Here is a 22,728-nt window from a genome sequence, read left to right as displayed (position 1 = left end):
GCCTTAGTCTAGCAATTTCCCTGAACATACCTATTAACAGAAATCCTGTGTATGAGCACCAAAGCTACAGACACAACGGAGCTGGTGGCTAAAATCAGGGGTGGACATATCATTGGGGCGAACTGTGCAACCATAAAGGGGACCAAGAGGTAAAGGGGCCCATATCTACACCTAAAGAAGGTACAATTTTGCATTTTTCTCAGCCCTTTGGGCTGCAAAGAGCCCATATAATGTTCTTGCACAGAGACCCTTTTCTGTCTATGTCCATCAGTGGCTAAAATAATTCAATGGTTATCTCAGGACAGGCCAGCACCGCTTTACAGCAGCCTAAAGACAATAAATCAGACTCTTAGTACAGACTGCTGAAAACTGGAAGAATAACTGCAGAAAATAAGAAAACGGGCTCGCAGCTCAGAGCAGATAACCAGGAAAAGTCCCAGTCCATTTACAATAGAGTATAATGTCTACGTGTAATCGAACAGATCATTCCGGGAAGGTGCACACCAGCAGTACTGTACAATGAATGCACAAATCCTTACCAGCTATTAGCAGCACACACAGTATAATGGAGCGGGGACAGCTGCCCTCCATTCTAGACGTGTTTCCATCTCCTCCTCTGTACATTACTTTTACTTTCATTTCTCTGCATGACTGGGAGTGTCCGGGAAGAGAAGAGCTGCCTCGTCTGAGCAGCCGAGCACAGAAGTGTACAGCTGTGTATAACTATGTACAGAGACATTGGGTGACATATAATGAAATTTGTAGGTTTCAGGAAACATCGGGCCCTAATCAGAATTATGTATTTTTTGTATGACGGAAAAAAAGACCAGATCATTTTATATATATGTGCTGGATCCGATTTTCATACATTTTTGCTGTGTGTGTCCATTCTTACCAAAATTACAAGCTTTCCTCTCCCATTAAACTAAATATACAGACATCACTAGGATGACACAGGAATGGCATCCGAGCATTGTTGTTCTTTTTCATTCAACTTAATAGGAGAGCTTTATCCACAAACTTGGCCATTTCTCTGATATTTCTTTGTAGACAATTGGTCAGGAAAAAAGACAAGAAAGGAGCTGAACTGCATTATCCAAGAGTAAAGCCTGCTTTACACGTTGCAATTTCACATATGATTTCGTATGCGATTTGCAACGCCCCCATCGTATGTGTGGCACGTTCAATTTGTTGAACGTGCCGCACATACGAGTAACCCCCGTCACACGTACTTACCCGTCCATACAACTTTGATGTGGGCGGCGAACGTCCACTTCCTGGAGTGGGAGGGACGTTCAGCGTCCCAGTGACGTTACATGGCAGCCGGCCAATAGAAGCGGAGGGGCGGAGCTAAGCGGGACGTAAACATCCCGCCCACCTCCTTCCTTCCGCATTGTGGGCCGGGAGTCGCAGGACGTAGGTAAGATCTGTTCATCGTTCCCGGGGTGTCAAACACTGCAATGTGCGCTACCCCGGGTACGATGAACAACCTGACATGCAATTCTAGAGAAAGGTACGATGTGTATGCGATGAACTTTTTAACGTTCAATCGCAATCGCACGTACCTGTCACACACTGCAATGTACTTACAATGCCGGATGTGCGTCACTTACGCCGTGACCCCGCCGACACATTGCAGGATACATTGCAGCGTGTAAAGCGGGCTTTAGACATTGTGACAGAGCAATGGCGTACCGCTGTGGAAACTGGTAAATGCTGATCGTGGAGAAGCAATGCTCCCACACATCTGATATTGCAGACGTATCACAAACATCAGTATTGAGGAAAACCCTTTTAATTACCTTCTAAATGCAGGTAATTAAACAAATGAAGTCTTGACAAGTCATACCTGTTAATTGGAAGCCATTCCTGGTGACTACCTGATGAACCTGCTTGAGAGAATGCCATGGGGGGTGTATAGCTGACATCAGAGTAAAAGGGAGTAATCTTAAAAATTTAAGGTGGTTCATTTCTCATGGTGTTTTTTTACTCTTAGTTTCCATGTGTCACTTTGTGGTTCTGCTGCCCTCTCTCTTAATCTACAATGTGCACATTCCAATAGCAAAAAAGTAAACCACTGCATGAACAGGTGTGCGAACTTTTGACAGGTACTGTACATCCAGATGAGAGTACAAGTTAAAGGGAACCTGTGAGGTGCAATATGCACCGAGAACCATGAGCAGTTCCGGGTGTATATTTCTAATCCCTGCATCTAGTAGCATACATAAAGAGCTCTTTAGAAAAAAGTATTTATAAAGATCCATTATGATATGCTAATGAGCGCAGGGACTAAGCGCAAGGGCATTACTTCCCTTGGCTAGTCGGCCCCCTTAGCATGTGTGCCGCCCCTGCAGCGGTCGAACCAGTCGGATCCGGGGGTTTCTGTGGCTCGAGGGTCTCCGGACCCGTGGGCTCGCAGCCACTTCAAATGCAATGGGGGTATTTACAGGGGATAAACGTTTGTGACGCCACCCGTGGTTCGCGGTAAGGGGAGTACCGCCGCTGCCGATGGGAGTACCCCGGGGATATAGAGTGATGCAGCCAGATGACATTCACTCCACGGGTAGGGGAGGCCCAGGGACTCTGGAAGGGGGAGGTGTAGGGGAGCGTGGTGCAGGTGGGAAGCAGGGGAGGACAGCGTACTCACTCAGGCAGTGTTGGTAGTGATGCAACCGCAAATCAGACTATGACACAGAGGTAAACCAAGTCTCTGGGTGCCGCTGCCACTTCAGGGGAGCACGCCTGTGAGTCCGCGTCCTTTGGTATTGCTAGTGATCTGTACCTTGCCTCCATGCACTGTATTTTAGACGTTCTGAGTGACCCCTATGCTTGAAGCTGTCGGGGTCCCGCTCCCCACTGTTTAGGGGAGCTGTGCTCTCGATGGCTGACACTTGTGATTTCAGTGGGCCGCATTGGCTGGAAAGCCCTATCCCCCTTGTTGTGTTAATGCCTTTGATCTTTAAGCTCTTGGGGAAAGTTCATAAAGATACTATCCTCCGCAGGTTAATTATCAGGTTGCGTGAAGCTACTCCCTGATCTAGGGTCCAGTACCCCGCCGTGCTGGGTACCGGTTCGGTTACTAGATACTCCGGTGCCGACCGTTCCCCTAAACGAAGCCTGGCACCTTTCTCCAACACCCTGCGCCCGGGTCTCCGACTCCTTCGGTCCCAGACCCCATCTGCGACCTAGCCGTCTCTCAGGGAGCTACAACTCCCCCTAGCTCCTCATTCTTTGAGGGCTACTACTGTTCTGACTCTGCCCCTCCCACCAGTCTGTCTGACCCCTAGGTGGGTGGCCCTGTTCCCGTTAGACCATCCACTGGAGTGCCTGACAGGGTATGGTGTGAGGTGTGACTGGGATTTGCATGCTGATTGAGCAATACCAAAAGTTAGGATCCCAGAACCATGAGGGTTGAGTCCTGCACCAAAAGATAAAGAGTGCAGTACCCTTGTGACACCCTGACTAGTTTAGGGGCGTCACACATGTAAGCACACCCCTGTGGGCATACTAACATGCTAATGAATGCGCAGCATCAGAGGTATGGTCAATCACACTGCACTCTGTTGCTCCTGCCCCGACGCTGGATTTCGGCTCAGTGTGCATGATCAGAAGTCCTGGACTAGCGGTCATGCGTTCTATGAAACTGGGTGTACGCGTCTTAGCTTCAAACTGGTGTAGTGCGCATGACCGGATGTTTGCGGACATTCTTATTGTGCGCACTGAGCCGAAAAACCAGTAATGACAACAGAGGCGAGAGCGACCAAGCCTCTGACGCTGCTATTCATTAGCATGTCAGTGCGCCCCTGTGGGCATACTAAGATGCTAAGGGGGCTGACTAGCCAAGGGAACAAACACCCTTGCGACTTGTCCCTGGCCTCATTCGCATATAATAAACAGTCTTTAGAAATACTTTTTCTAAAGGTCTATTTATCTATGCTACTAGATACAAGGACCAAAATCCAGGATTCAGACGCGATGGCAGCAAAGAGGAGAGATTGACCATGCCTCTGATGTTTCACATTCATTAGCATGTTAGCACGCCCACAGGGGCATACTAACATGCTAAGGGGGCAGATTAGCCAGGGGAAGTAACACTCTTGTGACTAGTTCCTGCGCTCATTAGCATATAATTTGGGATCTTTAGAAATACTTTTATGCTTATGGTTCTGGGTGCATATTGCACCTGGCAGGTTCCCTTTATGCACATAACACTGAACAGCTTCTATAATCAATAGTGGTGCCTCTAATTCTCTGCAGTTATTATCCATCATGAAATGTAGCATAGCTGAAATAAATTTATTATAATACACCCAAAGCTATGTAAGATGCCAGCACATCAGAGGCAGGATGGAAATACATAAAAAGAATGTTTATAAAAATATGAATATAAAATACTGATGTAACATACAAGACAAGATACGTTAATGACTTTTGAAACACAAAGATTCTTCCAACATTATTTCCAAAATTCTCACCCTCTCTGTGGGGCCACTAGTGAAAGCTGTAAATTTCTAATCAGTTGGGTCCTCACTGGTGGGGGAAAACACAGCTCTGAAATGCGTGGTAGGAATGGATCAGCAACCAGGAATGTGTACTACAGCTCAATGCCTGCTCGATGTAAACGGCCACAAACAGCCCGGCACTAGCATTGCAGTCCCATTTCATCAGAGCATTTCAGATCCCCATTCCTGGAATCGGATCCCCACAGATCAGAAAGGGATGATCTATCCTGTGGATAGATCATAACTTTCAATGTTAGGCATAAGCCTATAATATACAATAGAAAAGAAAATGAAGAAAGCGAGCTGGCACTCGCAATAACAACAAAAATGAGGTTTTCTTTATTTCTTTATTTAAAAAGGTACATGTGCGGCTCCATATTGCACCTCTGACGCGTTTCCGGTGTAACAGCCAGCCTAATGGCTGTTATGACTAAAACACGTCAGAGGTGCAATATGGAGCAATGTATGTAACTTTTTAAATGAATCTACAAATAATGTTCTTTCAAGTGCCAGTTCTGTTCCTTCATTTTTGTTCCCTATGTATTGCCAGCTGGCAGTAGAGTGGCACCTATTCATTCCATAGTGGAGATTCCAGCATACGCGGTCAGTCCAGAAACCTTTTTTCTTTTTACGATAATATACAATAATAGCTGTAGAATCAGTATCAGAAAATTCATGATGCTGTAGTAAATTAGAGAATGTCATGGTCATCATTTATGTCGCTTGTTCAGAGACCGGAAAGCAAAACCTTTGGTTTTCTTGGCTTTCCATTCACAGATACTTGCATATTCACATCTTCTGCATTTCCAGGCATCCTCAATGTCTATACCCTGGACGTCTCGAAGCCCCTTCCAATAGGAAAAGTAAAAAGTCACTTCTTCCAAAATTTTCTCCTTTTCAAACGTCACTTCATCAGATCCTAGCAAGGAGCCATCTCCTTGATAGCAATATTCAAGCTTCAGAATATCAATCACAGGTAATTCACTATATGTGAGGTTCAGACAAGTCAGCTCCAACACATCTCTGAAGGTAGACACAGTTAGCCCAGACTTAATGGCGTGCTCCTTCACTTGAGGTCCTAAGTCTTGCTCTGGTCTCAGCTTCAAATGCTGAATGAAAACTTCAGGCTGGAGAACCCCGCTTACCATGCCATCGAAGAGGAGCTTGTAGAGAGAGACCTAGAAGACATGTCTGTCACTGTAATAAGCCATCATACACAATACAGTGTCAAGCCTCAAATAAAAAAGCAAACCATGCAAAGAGCAAGCCAAAGCAAACTTAAATGCAGAGAATCATGTTCATGTGATAACTGGTCTGTGCGCAGATCCTCTGGAAACAATCTAATTGTGTGGTCCTGCTGTTGGCCTTGGAAGTAAATCAAGGCCTTATAGTTATACTGGATGGGTAGATATATCATATATATATGTTCTAATTGAAATCGGTCAGTGTTCAGTGATGTCAACAGCTTTAGAAAATGAGACATGCTTTTGGTTCAGGTGGGACCAGGCAAGAGATGCGAAAAGATATATGTAGCAAGAGCTCCTGCGAAAATACTGTATAAGCTCTTCACCTAGTGCCACCCTTCCATCAAAAACATCTGAAACCCATCTCTGCCACCTGTGGAACCTCGACTACAGAGCTCTGGTTCAGTGAAATGATACCTCACAGGCGCAAAAGCACTTTAAAAGACGATGGGGATGTTCAAGACAGTGCCACCACCTCTTCTGCATCAGTGGCCTGTGTCGATCATGTGCTAAACGCTTAATGGAGATTGCTGCTAAGTTAGAGAAATATGCAAGGCCACCCACCATGGATATTCTCACTTCAAAATATTCAGTAGCTCCAGAGATGGAAGATAAGGAGAGAATGGACAGAGAATTTGGGCTGATAGAGAGAAATAGAGAAGACAGCCCACTAGGCCCAGATGATATAGATAGTCAGCTCTCCACTTATAGGTAGTGAGCTCTCCATCAATGGAAATATTCAAGTGGAAACTGGATAAACATATAGCTGGGATGATTTAGGAAAACCTGCACTTGCAGGGGCTTGAACCCGATGGCCCTTAAGGTCCCTTCTAACTCTACCATTCTATGATACAAGGCTTACAAACACTTGACACAGATCTGCCACAAAGTCAGTCTGAACATACACTGAGGACACAGTTTGGGCTGTGACTATGCAATGGTTATATCCTACCAGGTGTCAAAGGTACCATTATTAAAGAGGACATTGCTTGGCGCAAACATGAAGTCAAAAGGCATCTGAAAGCATAAATGTTGTGGAGGGAAGGCTCTGTGACCTCGAGGATCGACTTGTGCCATTCCAAAAAGATATACACTGAAATGATCAGTGTATATCTGCATTACTGTCCAAAGCATAAAGTCCTGATCTGTTGGCTTATTCTATTACCACAGAATGTTATATTAGAGTATATACAAAGGGCTAGTGCATCAGGGACAGCATGATACAAAAATGCTGGCTTTAAATAGAAGACTTATTTGTTTTGCAACTGTACAGTACCAAATAGTATGTGGTGAAAGTGAAGAAATGGCCCTCCATAAAAAATAAAAAAAAGTACAGATGCCTTTTAAAGTACATTGTAAAAATGCTGCAGCTGGCAGTTATGGCCACATAGTCGTAAATCAGAAATTGGCAATTACTTTAATTACTTTTGCCATTAACGATAAAGAGGAGACATTGAGTAAGCTGTCAAAACCTAGCTGTCAGACATTAATAATCAGTATGGTGCTTCTGTATATGGCTGGTATTGTTGTTCAGCTTTATTTGTTCTGATGAGACAAGCCATGCTTTAGTCATGAAAAGAGACCTTTACACTGGCAGATAATTTGTCAGTAAAAAAAAAATAGGTTAAGAAGGCATGCCTCTATCTTTCTTCAATTTGTAAACTGGAAAGAAACACATCAAAAGGAACAGTTGATAATGTTAAATGGGTTCTCCGAGAATTTTATAAAATGGCTTTCCTAGTATAATTTAAACTGCAGCCCGTATTAGTCACGTGTCAGCATAGGCTACAAACTGAAGATGTACAGCTCCCGAGACCTGTGTTTCAACTCATAAGAGCTGTATCACACATACACAAGTCAGATGCTGGCTGTGATGTGTGAAGAAATATTTTAACTCATGTTATGCTTAACAAGGAGATCTCCAGCTTCTCCGTCAGTCAGTCAGACACTCTGCCCAACAAACTGTGCCCAACTGGAAAACAAACAAACATTGAGGAGAATGAACCTGGACAGAACACCTGTTGTCTTCAGCAAAGAAGAGATTGTGTATTTCTTCACATATGACAACCTGACAGAGATATGTGTGATACAGCTCGTCAGTTGACACAAAAGTTTGGGAGTTATATATATTCAGTCTGCAGCCCATACTGACACGTGACTAGCAAGGGATGCAATTTGAATTATACCAGAGACGCCATTTTATCTAATTCTCAGAGAATCCCTTATGTGTAGACATAGAAAGTGACATTACCTGAATCACATGACTTCTCTTCTGCGCAAATGTTGGTAGTGATGGGCTAACTCGGGTTTTTAGCTCTCTAAGTTCTAGTTCACCTTTATTAGAGTATCCCAATTCATCAATCACTCCAACCACGAATATGCCATCAAGCTCACTAAAAACTGGAAATTCCCGTACTCGGCCACCTATCAGAAAAAACGGTAACAGATAGAAAATAATTCACATTTAAATGGTTTTCTGTAGCTCCCCTATTTAGCTGAATTGACAGCTGCTTGAATCACAAGCAGCATGAATCAGATGCTGGCTGCGCTATTGCAGACATGCATGTTTGACTCTGAAAAGATGCAGTTTCAGATCAACTTATGGTACTTTGAAAAGCTTTCTGGGCCCTCGGCATCCGAGATGACAAGTACAAGGTAAGTCCCCATCAGCTTCTCCCTGCCTTATTCTGCTCCTTATACATACACATAGGATGAGACCTGTCAGTCGGAGCGGAGAGTAGAAAAGCTTCCTGGGTGCGGGATCATGAACTAATCATCCGAAACACACAGACCACTGATGACTTTTGAAAGTATGTTTTCTCTGAAACCCTGCAGCATTTCAAAATAAAACAAACAGGCTGGACTTGAATTAAGCAGGATGAAATTAGCCGATAGGTTCCCTTTAAAGCGGTTATCCAGGACTTTTTTTTTTACTATGGGGCTAAGCACTTATCAGTAGGTAGTTGCTATCTACCTGTATGTTCTGCCCTGTGATGATCTCTCGCAGCTCAGAGTGGATCACTAAGGGCCGTTTCATACATCCGGCTTTTCACCGGATCGCTGGATTCGGCGCATTCCAGTACAGTGTGATACAGTACAATGGCAGCGCGACAAGCTCCGGTCACATAACAGCATGTGACTGGAGCTTGTTGTGCTGCCATTGTACTGTATCACACTGTACTAGAGAGCGCTGAATCCGGCGAAAAACCGGATGTGTGAAACGGCCCTAACAGGACCTGCAGTCAACCAGTATGTGTCAGCAGCGATGCCCTATAGAAAAAGCAGAGTGGAAGAGAAGGAGCTGCTCTGTAGACGTGATGTCTCAGAAGGCAAGAGAATCAATAGCAGGAATGGTCTATGACCACTCTGAGCCTTAAGAGACTGTTACATGGCAGAACAGGAAGGTAGTTAGAAACTAGCTGTTAAGTTCTGAGCCATATAACAAAAATAAAGCTCAGTTATATAATGGACTCATCCCCTATAAAACCCATGCCATTGTATTAAATAATGTGTTTTTGTGCCTAAAAAAAACAATTTTCTGTCTTATGTAAATGAGGGTTAATTTTGGACCTTGGGTGTGGCCAAGAGATCTGGTGCACCGTCCCACCCTTTCAATTAGCATGAACTACCGCTTCCCTCTGTGTTGATTGCAAGTGCTTGTTTGGGTACACTGTGGATACATGCACATAATGTAACACCAGTGGCCAAAACAAATGCTCACAGACCTCGCTCTCCTCTGCGACGCTAATGCGATCCTCCACCATTCACCCTTCACTCTCTAAGGCCAGAATCACATTTGCTAGTGCCTCGCATGTAACTCGCGCGAGTCTCTCATGGTAGAGCCCGGCTTGGCCCCACACTCCCCTGACAGGAACGGGCCGGTTGCATGTATCTCTATGCAGCTAAGACGCTCCTGTATGCATAGTGTGCGGCCATGCCGGGTGATTCAATGAGAGACTCACGCGAGTTACACGCAAGGCACTAGCAAGTGTGATTCTGGCCTAAAGCTTGTATCAGAGGGGAGAGCAGATGCAGTAAAGAGGAGATAGGTCTGTGAGGTTGTGCAATGGCTCCTGCTGTTAAGGCCCCTTTACACACTGAGACTTTCAGCGATCCCACCAGCGATCCCAACCTGGCCGGGATCGCTACAAAGTCTCTGGTGAGTCTCTGGTGAGCTGTCAAACAGGCAAACCTGGAAAACGACGCAACAGCGATCCGGACCTGCAGAACGACCTAGCTAGTCAAACACTGGAAACGAGTGATGTGTCACAATATCTGTCAATCACTATTCTCTGTCAGTTGGTCTCTCCCTCTCGGTCTCTATTCTCTCTGTGTCGGTCCGTCACTATCTCTGTCCCTCTCTCACAGTCTGTCGGTCATTTTCCCCTCCTCTCTCATACTCACCGATCCCCGGCGCGGCGCTGCACGGCATTCACACTGCTGCGGCGGCTTTTACTATTTTGCAAAAACCGGCCGCTCATTAAACAATTTCGTATTCCCTACTTTCCCTGCCCACAGGCGCCTATGATTGGTTGCAGTGAGACACGCCCCCACGCTGAGTGACAGGTGTCTCACTGCACCCAATCACAGCAGCCGGTGGGCGTGTCTATACTGTGCAGTAAAATAAATAAATAAATAATTAAAAAAAACGGCGTGCGGTCCCCCCCCATTTTAATACCAGCCAGATAAAGCCATACGGCTGAAGGCTGGTATTCTCAGGATGGGGAGCTCCACGTTATGGGTAGCCCCCCAGCCTAACAATATCAGTCAGCAGCCGCCCAGAATTGCCGCATTTATTATATGCGACAGTTCTGGGACTGTACCCGGCTCTTCCCGATTTACCCTGGTGCATTGGCAAATCGGGGTAATAAGGAGTTATTGGCAGCCCATAACTGCCAATAAGTCCTAGATTAATCATGTCAGGCGTCTCCCCGAGAGACCGACAGACTGAGGGAGATTGACTGACATACACAGAAAAAAAAAAAAGGATTGACAGACATCGCATCAAAAAAGCACAAAACATACACGGACCACACGGAGATGCATCCGTGTCACGTACGTGTGCTAATGGACCCATAGACTTTCATTGGGTGCGTGTGTGCGTGTTCCGTGAGGAAAACGGACATGCATCCGTGTTTTACGGACAAACAAACGTATCACGCACACGGATACACGCACCTTATGGAAAAATGCACGTGTAACTCCATACATTGAATAACATTGGAGCACGTGTGTCCATGTCTCTGGTACGTGCAGGAACGGACCTAAGGCTATGTGCGCACGTTGCGTAAAAACATGCAGTTACGCTGCGCTTTGTAGCGCAGCGTAACTGCATGCGTCCTGCGTCCCCTGCACAGTCTATGGAGATTGTGCAGGGGCCGTGCGCACGTGGCGTCTAAGAGCGCAGCGCTTCGGCTACTGCCGAAGCGCTGCGCAAAAAGAAGTGACATGTCACTTCTTTCCTGCGCTTTGCCGGCAGCTCCTGCTCTGTCTATGGCAGGAGCTGCAGGCAGAGCGCATGGAATCGGCGCTCACTACGGACATTTCTGCAGCGATCTAAAGCGCACATGTGCTCTTCAGATCGCTGCAGAAATTTCTGCAGGGCTTGTACGCAACGTGCGCACATAGCCTAACACGTACCGGAGACACGGATGTGTGAAGGGGGCCTTACATAGTGTACAGCTTGTTTCCAAGGAGCTTGGCCACCAAAGCTTGGCAATGTGTGCACAGTAGTTACATTCCAGGAGAGGAGTTAACTCCTAAAATTCCAATCAGCTTTCTCCCATCCATTGATTTCTACATAGCAGATAGCTGCACACTTCCTTTCCCCTCCATTTCAGCTCCTGACAGGGCTCATATCAGTCCTGTAGAATCACAGCAACACCAGTAGTGGCAGCTTTCACAGCAGTTCTCTTAATCATGGCTCTCACTTTTGATACCCAGCCAAGATAAAGCCACACAGCTGAAGGCTAGTATTCTCAGGTTGGGGAGACACACATTATTGGGAGCCCCCCCAGCCTAAAAATATCAGCCAGCAGCTGCTCAGAATTGCCACATTCATTAGATGCTACAGTCTCGGGACTTTACCCGGCTCTTCCTGATTACCCTACTGCGGTGGTAATCAGGGTAATAAGGAGTTAATGGCAACCTATGGCTGCCACTAAGCCCTAGGTTAGTGATGTCAGGCATCTATGAGACACCCCACATTACTAATTTGTAAGTGAAAGTAAATAAACACAAGCAGCCAAAAAATCCTTTATTTGAAATAAAATAAGAAGAACCCTCTTTCACCACTTTATTAACCCCCAAACACCCCTCCAGGTCCGAAGTAATCCACACGAGGTCCCACGGTGATTCAGCTCTGCTACATCTTTGTCCTGTCACAGCAAGAATCATAGATCATGACTGCCAGCTGTCAGTGCAGACCCAGCCGCGCTATCAGAATGAACTCGGGTGAATCTCTCATGTCACAGCTGCGGGCATGGCAGTAAGGCATGTGTCGCGGCAGTGACAAGTTGGGTTCGCCTCTGTGAGGGATGGGCAGCAACAGAAGCAGGCTGGGGTGACAGCTCACTTCAGTCGCGGTCTGATTTGCGGTCACAGGTAGAGGACTCACCTGTGACCGGAAATCACCCGAGTGACAGCACCGCTGATCGCGTGGCTCACTTCAGTCACTCAGGTGATTTGCTGTCACAGGTGGAGAACTCCAGCTGTGGCTAATCTGAGTGATGTCACCACTGATAGCGCTACTCACTTCAGTTGCTGCATGGAGCTCACAGCGAGCAGTCTTGTGCTATGGCCTTCGCAGTGAGTGTCACATGTAGTAGTGCTGGAAGCGTCTTGGGACATTGTATGGATTACGTCGGAGCTGGAGGGGTGTTTTAAGGGTTAATAAAGTGGTGAAAGAGGGTGCTTTTTTGTCTTTTATTTCAAATAAAGGATTTTTTGGGAGTTTGTGTTTATTTACTTTCACTTACAGATTAGTGATGGGGGGGGTGTCTCATAGACACCTACCATCACTAAGCTAGGGCTTAGTAGCAGCTGTGGGCTGTAATTAACTCTTTATTACACTGATTGCCACCGCACCAGGGCAATGGGAAGAGCCGGGCCCAACGCCAGAATTGGCGTATCTAATAGATGCGCCACACTTCTGGAGTGGCTGTGAGCTGCTACTGTTAGGCTGGAAAGGGCCAAATAATGATGGCCCTTTCCACCCTCCCTAATAATATCAACCCCCAGTTGTCTGCTGCATCTTGGCTGGTTTTAGAAAAACAGGGGGACCCCACACCATTTTTTTTTTTTTAAATCAAATAATTGAAAGAAAAGCATGGGATCCCCTCTATTTTTCACAACCAACCAAAATAAAGAAGACAGCTGAGGGTTGCAGCCTGCAGCTGCTGCTGTTCCTGTGCTAGACTTGAAAAAAGCTGGCCAGGCTAGCTATCGTCCTATCAAGCTATTCTGTTGTTTCTTTCTTTCTATTATGTTCTTTCTTATCTATTCTATATGTTCTATCCTTTCTATCTATTTTTCTATTTAGCCATCTATTCTAGCTATCAAATATCCTATTTTTTTTTTTCTCCTTTAAGAAACGCGTTAACAAAAAACGTGGTAAAAATGTGGTAAAAACGAGGCAAAAACGCATGTGTTTTTAGCTCGCTTTTTCCGTCAAACGCAGTTTTACAGTTGCCAAAGTCTGCCAGAGGGTGCAGTTTTGTTGTCAAACCTAAAACGTAGTGTGTAGTAGCAAAATTAAATTACCACAAGTGTCACTCAAGGAGGAGCACCTGTCCTCAAGCAGCTAGGAAGAAAGGAGACTTCAGAGCTATGAGCTGCTCAAAAGACAGCTTGAGCATATCGCTTTACTGTTCTAAGGTCTTCTTTGCGGTGCTTTCAGGAAGCCAGAATTTCAGCATTTAAAAGGATTGTCTATTAATGAAATATTACCTTAGATCACATAAGAATTTTGCAAAAACTACTCCTGTACCTCAGAATTGCTGTTTTACACGTTTATGATATCCTGTGTTCAACACAATAATTGTATCCTATGAAATGTTCGCAAAAACTCTCGCAAGAGCCATGCAAAATAGATGACAGAAGAATAATTACGTGGCTGTGAACATAGCCCAAGATGGTCTTTAAAAAGGTAACCATAAGCTATATCTGTTCTTTTTCATATTTCCAGATGCAAACAGCTCAATAAAATATGCCAAGGAGAACAAATACTACTAGATGTTCATGGACTCACAGTTCAGAGCAATGTTTGATTTATTAATGTACTTTCAAGTGCATCTGCGTTACTCACCAGACTGCAAAACTGGTATCATTGCTAAAATATTCAGACACTTTATAGCCCAGGAGTCTTCACGAGTCTGTGTAGTCACCGATACAATATCGTGAACCTCTAACTCTGAAAAAGGAAAAAAATAAAAGGACAAAAGTATTGTAATATGCTGGAGTCAAAGCCATTTGGTGATCCATTGATAGGAATAGGATGCAAATGAGCCATTTATCAATAGACAATTAATAGTTCGTATTATAAAACATTATAAACATAGCAAGAAGGCCGGAGTGGGGCAGGGCGGGAAGGCCGGTGTGAAGCAGGGCGAGAAGGCCTGAGTGGGGCAGGGCGGGAAGGCCGGTGTGAAGCAGGGCGAGAAGGCCGGAGTGGGGCAGGGCGGGAAGGCCGGTGTGAAGCAGGGCGAGAAGGCCGGAGTGAAGCAGGGCGGGAAGGCCGGTGTGGGGCAGGGCGGGAAGGCCGGTGTGGGGCAGGGCGGGAAGGCCGGAGTGGGGCAGGGCGGGAAGGCCGGAGTGGGGCAGGGCAGGAAGGCCGGAGTGGGGCAGGGCGGGAAGGCCGGAGTGGGGCAGGGCGGGAAGGCCGGCGAGGGGCAGGGTGGGAGAACCGGCAAGGGGCAGGGCCGGCGAGGGGCAGGGCGGAAAGGCCGGAGTGGGGCAGGGCGGAAAGGCCGCAGTGGGGCAGGGCGGGAAGGCCGGAGTGGGGCAGGGCGGGAAGGCCGGCACGGGGCACGGCGGGAAGTGATGGCAGAGTAGAGAGCATCATTTCAGCAGCTTCTACTGTACAGATCAACATTGGGTTATTTCTATATCTGGTGATGTCATAAACGTATACAGTACAGAACACTATAAAAAAACAAAAATATAAAACAGTGCATTGAAATCCATCAAAAGTGGTTTTGGTTAAGTAAAAACTATCCGGTATTTAAAGGATTATTCCCAATATCATAAATTATCCTCATAATGAGCCACCTGTATTTTCACAAGGCATTTGCTTGGATGATTATGTTGACATATATAATTATAGGACTCTCACAAATTACATGAATAACAAATCTATTATATAACATTATATGAAATTTATTAATACTAGTACGTCTATTATGTACAAGGAAAAACAATTTTTGCATTAATCTACTGAGAACTGATATATGTAACAAATAAGATATACAATGAATATAGAATATTACTGGCTACACACCATTTATTAGTGTGACACATGCAAGCAGAAGGAGGGCATGCAGCACTGGGAGAAGCAGTGTGCTGCATCAAAGTGTAGTTTCAGCAGATAAGATTAGGACCACCCCATTCAACTTTGTAAAGCTGAATGCCTATAGGGGCAGAAGATGATAACAAAAAAAAAAATACGCAACCGGTACAAATAGGAAACCTAAAGTTGGCCATGTATGTACTGTATATTAATAATAGCTATGCTGATACTTTGTGAAAAGTAATATCATTGCACAAATAACACCTTAAGACTACATTCCCACATGAGCTTTTGATGTTGCAGAATTTCTGGACTATTTCTGTGCCTATTAAGTAAATTAAGTTACCGTATTTTTCGCTTTATAAGACGCACTTTTGTTCCCCCAAATATTTGGGTAAAGTAGGGGGTGCGTCTTATAAACCAAATATACGGATTATATACTGCAGGGTCCAGGGGAGGTGGGGGCCGCTCTGGAGCGGTGCTGGGGGGGCTGGTAGAGGCTTGTGAAGCTGCGGGTGGCAGCGTTTGATCTCCTGCACCCGCTCATATAATATGCACAGCCGCTGTCCATCACCATGGTGCTGAAACTGCAACGTGGCGATGGGCTGGGGGAGCTGCGCATATTATCTGCCTGTGCTTACCTTTGATCGCACATGCCCCCTCCCCCTGTGTTAGCTATGGCCCCCATGCTGCTGCCCATAGTAAAATAATAAACTCTTTACTCACCTCCTCCAGCGTGTCTGCCCGGTCTCCCTCCTCCCGCTGTGATCATGCACGCAGAGATGTCACACTGCTGTGCCGATCACATGACCGGGACCCTGAACCAGGAAAGGCAGGAGGCCGGAGCTCAGCCCCGAGGAGGGAGACACGAGGGAGCACAGTGCTGGAGAAGGTAAGGAAAGAGTTTATTTTACTAAAAGCAGCAGCATGGGGCCGTGTGTGCCATCCACAGGGGGCCGTGTGTGCCATCCACAGGGGGCCGTGTGTGCCTTCCACAGGGGGCCGTGTGTGCCAGCCACAGGGGGCCGTGTGTGGCAGCCACAGGGGGCCGTGTGTGCCAGCCACGGGGGGCTATATTCAATATAAGGTGGCCATATCCGATTAAGGGGGCTAATTTTAGGATGGGGGGCTATGAGGGACATATACTCTATATGATTTGTTAGACGGACACTGGCATTATAAGACGGACCCCATTTATTAAAAAAAATTCTCTATTCCTTCACCAAATTTGGGGGTGCGTCTTATAATCCGGTGCGTCTTATAAAGCGAAAAATACGGTACTTACATTTTTACATGCATTGTTGTGTGTGTGTTTTACCTGCAGATTTTCCGCACCTAATGTAAGTCTATGGGAAAAATCTGCACATAAAACTCCATGTACCCACAAGAGAAATTGACAAGTGGAGGATATGAAACTCCCTCAACAGGTCAGTTTACACTGAGTAAAATAAGAAGCACAGTAGACTGGAGATTTGTTAAAATCCCATCCACTTTGCTGGAACTGTAAGGCTAAGAACACATATCCGGCTTTTCTCACGTTTGTCGGATCCGGCGCGCTACCGTACAGTTTATACAGTACAGTGGTTGCGCTGCAACTTCCTGGCCACATGCTCCGGTCACATGACAGAACGTGACTGGAGCTTGACACGCAGCCACTGTACTGTATAAACTGTACGGGAGCGCGCCGGATCCGACAAACGTGAGAAAAGCCGGATATGTGTTCGTAGCCTAAGACGCTGCATTTTTGACACGAAAATACACAACCTAAAAATTCACCAAAAACTAAATTGTGGGCAGAGAGCCTAAATGCCCCTTAAAGAAAGATTTACCAATTATGCCATTATGCTTCATTTGTTTTGTCTTTGTAAGTTTTCACAGTAGTTTATGAACTTCAAGGACAATGTTGAATCCCTTCTAGATACAGCAATATTGTAATACATGAGGCCACAGAAATAAGAAAATATTAAGGCTATGTGCACACGTTGCTTTTTTTATGTGCTTCTTTTCTGCACATAAAAACATGTTTTGGCAGGAAAAATGCAGCAGAAAAAAATGTGCATTTTTTTATTGCATTTGCGTGTTTTTTCATATGCGTTTTCTCATGCTTCTTTTTGTGCTTTTTCTTAGTCATGGCTATTGCGGAGGTTCAGGCACTGTACCCCAGCGATTGGCGCCGAGTCTCCAGCTAATGTTACAGCTGGGAGCCGGCTCTCACTGCCCCGGAGTGGTGCCCACGCTGCTCCCGGCAGTTTAACCCCCTAAATGCTGTGATTAGTGCAATTGCAGCATTCAGGAGGCAGGGAGGGGAATCACTTACCTTTCCCTGACACTTGGGTCCCTGTAATGCAATCACAGGGACCTGATCACTGCCATAGTAACTCTCTGAGTCGTCACCATGACAACCCCGGGTTACTGAGCTATGAAGAGCCTCACACGCCATACTGTATACACAGTTTGTGAGGAGAAGTCCTGCGCTTTAATTTCCTGTAGTGATAAAGCATTGCAGGGGATTATACAAACGCAGGAAGGGAAAAAAAAAAGCAGCGTATGCACAGCAAGTCAGGATTCTCATAGACTTTGCTGGGATGCTTTTTCCTTGCTTTTTTATGAAAAAAAAAGCAAGGAAAAAACACAAACAACACAAAAAAAATTGCCACGTGGGTCCAAGGCGTAAGAATTCAGACATTTTTAGTTTTGCGCTTTCTTTTTTTTCCTCCCCTTGTTCCAAGAGTCATACCTTTTTTGTCGACCTAGCACTATGAAGACTTGTTTTTTGCAGGATAACGTAGTTCTGAGTAATACGATCCGTTTTACCACATAGTGTGCTGAAAAACGGGAAAAAAAATTCCAACTGCAGTGAAATAAAAATGCAATTCTGCCATAATTTATTGCGATTTGTTTTTATGGCATTCACTCGGCAGGAATAATAACCTGGCAGTAGGATTCTCCAGTCAGTACGACTGTGGCGATATCAAACTAATTAATACAAAAAGAAGTAAATCGCAAGGTTGCTAAGCTTACTCATGTTCAAAGATGAGACAAATCATTTACCGTATTTTTCCTTTTATAAGACGCACCGGATTATAAAACGCACTCCAAATTTAAAGCAAGAAAAGTTGAAAAAAAAAATGGGGTCCGTCTTGTAATACGGTGGTGTCTTACTGGAGGGGGCAGTAGCGGTGGTGGAGGAGGCTGTGCTGGTGCAGCGGTGGAGGCTGGGGCTCCGGCAGAGACTAGGGCTTAAGCTCCGGTGGAGGCTGGTGCTGCTGTGCTGGGGCAGCTGTGCTTGGGCTGCGGTGTCTACTACTGCGGCGGAGGCTGGGGCTCAGGCTGCAGCAGCAGCTGGTGCTGCCGTGCTGGGGCTCGGGCTGCGGCGGCTGCTGCTACGGTGGCTGCAGATGGTGAGTGCTTCCAACAAATAGCGCCCAGAGTCAACGTAGCTTGAGCTCTAGGCTCAATGGCAAGCCAAGCTCATCTGCGCAAGCGCCACCTCCGGGAGCCATTTTCCTGAAGTCCGCTGGAGGAAGATCAATGGGCCGGAGGCAGCGCCTGCGCAGAAGAGAGCTTGACCCAAGAGCTCCAACTGCGCACACGACGACTCCGGGCGGCATTATTTGAAGTCCTCACCGCCTGACCCACAGTGCCAGTAAAGCCGCCGGAGATCCCGCATAGCAGCCCCGGCACAACTGCTGCAGCAGCCAGAGACCCCGCACAGTAGCTGCTGACACTGTACAGCCGCCCCAGCACATCCACCACAGACCCCGGATCAGCCCAGCCACCGCAACCCCTTGCACAGCCGCCGCAGCATTCCCTGGCCTCTTGCGACCCTATATTCAGATTATAAGACGCACCCCTCACTTTCCTCCCACATTTTTGGGAGGAAACGTGCGTCGTATAATCTTAAAAATACAGTAAATTGCCGATTCATAGAGAAAAACTGAGCAGCTAATAAAGGAATGAAATGAGAAAACCAAGCAATACAAACTGGTATAAACCACAGACAGTAACTCAAGCTCCTGCAGATCAAATATAAGACTGTGCAAACCTCTGGCCAAATGTATACTAGATCCTTCGCTCATGGCGGCGGCTCTCTCGGGCTTTACTTCTGCTGGCCGCTCCATTTTATATACCATCTGCTGTTCACACCAGACCTGGGAACAGACGTCCGTCACAGTCACATATCTCAGAGAATATTTCTCCAGGGGAGTTTCTACTTCTGATTTTCTTTTTTTTTGCATCATTCTTGTCCCATCTCTTAAAAAAAAAAAAAAACCGCAAAGTAAATGTAAATATAATAATACGGTTATTGGAGAGAAAATATAGCAAGAAGATGCAATAGAACACCATAGGTAGAAACAAAACTAGTCCGGCGGCACTCCAGCTGGATTCTCCAAACAATGGTCCTGGTGATTGACAGGTGACCTCCATAGTAGGACACCTGTTCCTCATCTGGAGTGGCGCAGGGAGAAGCAACGCTGAACTAGTTTATTTTCCAGACGGATCATCTAACTTTATTTTCTCTGGAAAGCTGGAGCGCTATATAGCAGAATATAACTGACTGTAAATGTGCAACCAGACTCTGATTCATGTTCCCTGTGGTTTGGGCAGCATGAATCGACACGTTCCCTTTGACTCTAAGGATTGGTAAGGATTCTGGCGGTCCTACCTCCACCTCTCATATCCTAACATATTCCAAACATTGGACCTTGACTAAAGGCCCAGTCACACACAACGACTTACCAGCGATCCCGAAAACGATGTGACCTGATAAGGATCGCAGGTAAGTCGCTGGGAGATCGCAGGTGAGATGTCACACAGTCAGATCTTACCAGCGATGCAGGAACGATACAGGTCTCAGTAGCGACCTGTATAACGATCTCCGCAGTCACTGTGACCCTGTCACACAGTGTCAAACACAGCGATGTGTCCGGCCCAGCAGGACATCACCTTTGAAGAAAATGGCCTGGACCATTCTGCAACGACTAGAGATCTCACAGCAGGGGCCTGATCGCTGGTAGATGTCACACATAACGAGATCGCTAATGGGATCGCTACTACGTCACCAAACGGTGACTCAGCTGCGATCTCGCTAGCGATCTCGTTATGTGTGACGGTACCTTAATCCTGAGAATGAATGGGATGGTATAAAATCTCAGGGTTGGTAAAAATCCACCTCACAGAAAGTGAGTACATTAACATTTGTTTTAATGTGAATTAATTACAAGATCAAGTCCTTTGGTCACGTCTGTAAGCTTTGACCACTGGGCAGAAGCACTGAGAAACTCCTCTTACCTGATGATACCTGCAGCACATCTAATTACCTGGTTTAGTGCAACGGCATTGTCACAAACCACCGGGGGGGTCACTCAGAAATCCCCCGCGCTGGCTACCAGTACGTCACAATCGGGGGGTAACAAGTGGGGGTCACCCCTCCTTTATACCTCCCGACCGACAGACAGAGCACGTGACGCGCTCTCTAGCGCCCCTCTTATAGTCAGGCCAATTATGGAATTGCCCGACCATAAGCAAGGAGGCCGCTATACTACTTATGCCGATTATTGAAGGGTCCCCGGTGAGAGTAAGGTATATATTCCCCCGACCTCCGCGGGCGGAATATATAAAATCTCCCCGAATCTCACTGGCCTCCCCACAATAATCCTTGGCACAATTCGCTGCCACCAACCGATTTACGGTAACTATTAGCCGAACACACAGACGTGGGATTCAAGATCGAGATAACAGAACAGCCCAAGATTAATTATATAATTTAATCAGCCTAAAGCACACTAGAAACTACAATATATACAATAGGGAATCTACAGAATATACATATGTCAGAGTACAGTTACAATCAAAGCATGGGTTACAAACAGGCATACACAGTTCCAGCAGTTACCTTGTTGCGTCTGGCCACAGGGGGGCGCTGTACCCAGGTTTCTAGGATCCTTCCCACAGATGTTTCCTACACGTGCCCCCAGCGAAAAGAACCCTGGAAAATGGCCGAAGTAGGGTTATCAACCTGGGCAGATCCAGGTCCCCTCCTACCTTAGTGACCTCACAGGGAAGCACTGCCACTCCCCCTGCATGGATCAGAATTATCCAGCAAAGGGGATATTGGCCATAACTTTGCCTGGGAGCGTCGTAGGCAGACGCCAATGCTCTCATTGTGACAGTTATGAATTTAGCTACAGAACGAGGGGACTCATGACCTGTCTGCCAGTTCCCCATTGGCTGATATCACGCCTGGGGCATTTCCCAATGTCCTGCTCCCATAAAAAGGGTGTGCCGGCATCGTCCGCCTGCGGAGACACCATTTTTATGGTTGCCATATTTATCGGAAATATGGCTTGCGAGATATGAACCATTTTTTACTGGAGTCGTTCTGTCTAGCTAGTTCCATAGCCTTGCTAATGAGATACAACTCTTGTTACAGGGTGACGGCAGGGAGTCATCCTGTGTCCTTTGTTCCCACATCACCTCATTTCCATATCACAGGACATGGCCATGGAGGTGTAAGTGGAACACTGAGAACAAGAAGGGAGGGGGCACTGCCAGGGAGTGATGAGGGATTATGACTGGAGTCATAATTCATCTTCATATCCCGGGATTTGCCTCACACCTCCCCCCTTTTGAGGGCGCTAGGGGGCAGCACACTCCGGTGTTCCCCCGTGCGCCCGTCCGCGACCTCTCCTTGTCGGGACAGCCCGTCTGCGTTACCGTGGTCACGGCCCCTTTTGTGGCGAATGGTGAAGTTGTATTGCTGGAGCGCAAGGCTCCATCGCAACAATCGCCCATTCGTCCCAGAGACGGTGTGCAACCAGCTGAGGGGATTGTGGTCCGTCTCCACGATGAAGTGGCGCCCGTATAGATAGGGTTGCAGACGCTGCAGGGCCCACACTATGGCCAGGCACTCCTTCTCCATCGTGGAATAGGCAACTTCCCTTGGTAACAGCTTCCTGCTCAGGTACAAGACTGGGTGCTCTTGGCTCGCAGAGTCCACCTGGCTGAGCACCGCACCGAGGCCGAAGTCACTGGCGTCGGTCTGTACTACAAACGGCCGCGTGAAGTCGGCTGCCTGTAGCACGGGCGGGCTGGACAGGGCGTCCTTTAGGGCCCGGAAGGCTGTCTCGCAGTCCATTGTCCAATCGACTGCAGAGGGCAGCTTCTTCTTGGTGAGGTCCGTCAAGGGCTTTGCCAGGCTACTATAGCATGGAACAAACCCCCTATAGTACCCAGCGGTCCCCAAGAAGGACATCACCTGCTTCTTGGTCCTGGGGGTGGGCCAGGATGCGATGGCTTCCACTTTCTCAGGCTCGGGCTTCAGTGTTCTCCCACCTACCCGGTGACCGAGGTACTGGACCTCGCTCATGGCCAGCTGACACTTTCCCGGCTTGATGGTCAAACCTGCCCGGTGGATCCGCCTGAGCACCTGTGCTAGATGCTCTAGGTGGTCCTCCCAGGTGGGACTGAAGACGGC

At 46.8% G+C, this 22,728-nt stretch overlaps 2 protein-coding genes across 5 annotated transcripts in view; both read right to left on the bottom strand.

Moving 5' to 3' along the window:
* The window catches only part of LOC142284729 (tapasin-related protein-like), a 59,995-nt gene extending 59,025 nt beyond the window's left edge, over window positions 1–970 (bottom strand). For 3 of the 4 annotated variants that reach the window (XM_075333218.1, XM_075333219.1, XM_075333220.1), the window contains exon 1: window positions 540–970. In XM_075333218.1, the coding sequence (XP_075189333.1) occupies window positions 540–639 (100 nt within the window). In that variant the 5' untranslated portion in view covers window positions 640–970. The remainder of the gene's footprint in view (window positions 1–539) is intronic. The other variant, XM_075333217.1, reaches the window with a different exon arrangement.
* A 3,310-nt stretch (window positions 971–4,280) lies between these two features.
* The window catches only part of EXO5 (exonuclease 5), a 33,884-nt gene continuing 15,436 nt past the window's right edge, over window positions 4,281–22,728 (bottom strand). The window contains exons 3-6 of the mRNA XM_075335279.1: window positions 19,297–19,505; window positions 14,052–14,156; window positions 7,998–8,170; window positions 4,281–5,680 (exon numbers count right to left, since the gene is read on the bottom strand). Coding sequence (XP_075191394.1) covers window positions 5,213–5,680; window positions 7,998–8,170; window positions 14,052–14,156; window positions 19,297–19,505 — 955 coding nt within the window. The 3' untranslated portion in view covers window positions 4,281–5,212. The remainder of the gene's footprint in view (window positions 5,681–7,997; window positions 8,171–14,051; window positions 14,157–19,296; window positions 19,506–22,728) is intronic.

Source organism: Anomaloglossus baeobatrachus, chromosome 2 (assembly GCF_048569485.1).
Source record: "Anomaloglossus baeobatrachus isolate aAnoBae1 chromosome 2, aAnoBae1.hap1, whole genome shotgun sequence".
In the NCBI taxonomy this organism is placed as follows: domain Eukaryota; kingdom Metazoa; phylum Chordata; class Amphibia; order Anura; family Aromobatidae; genus Anomaloglossus; species Anomaloglossus baeobatrachus.
This window is presented reverse-complemented; position numbering and strand designations above follow the sequence as displayed.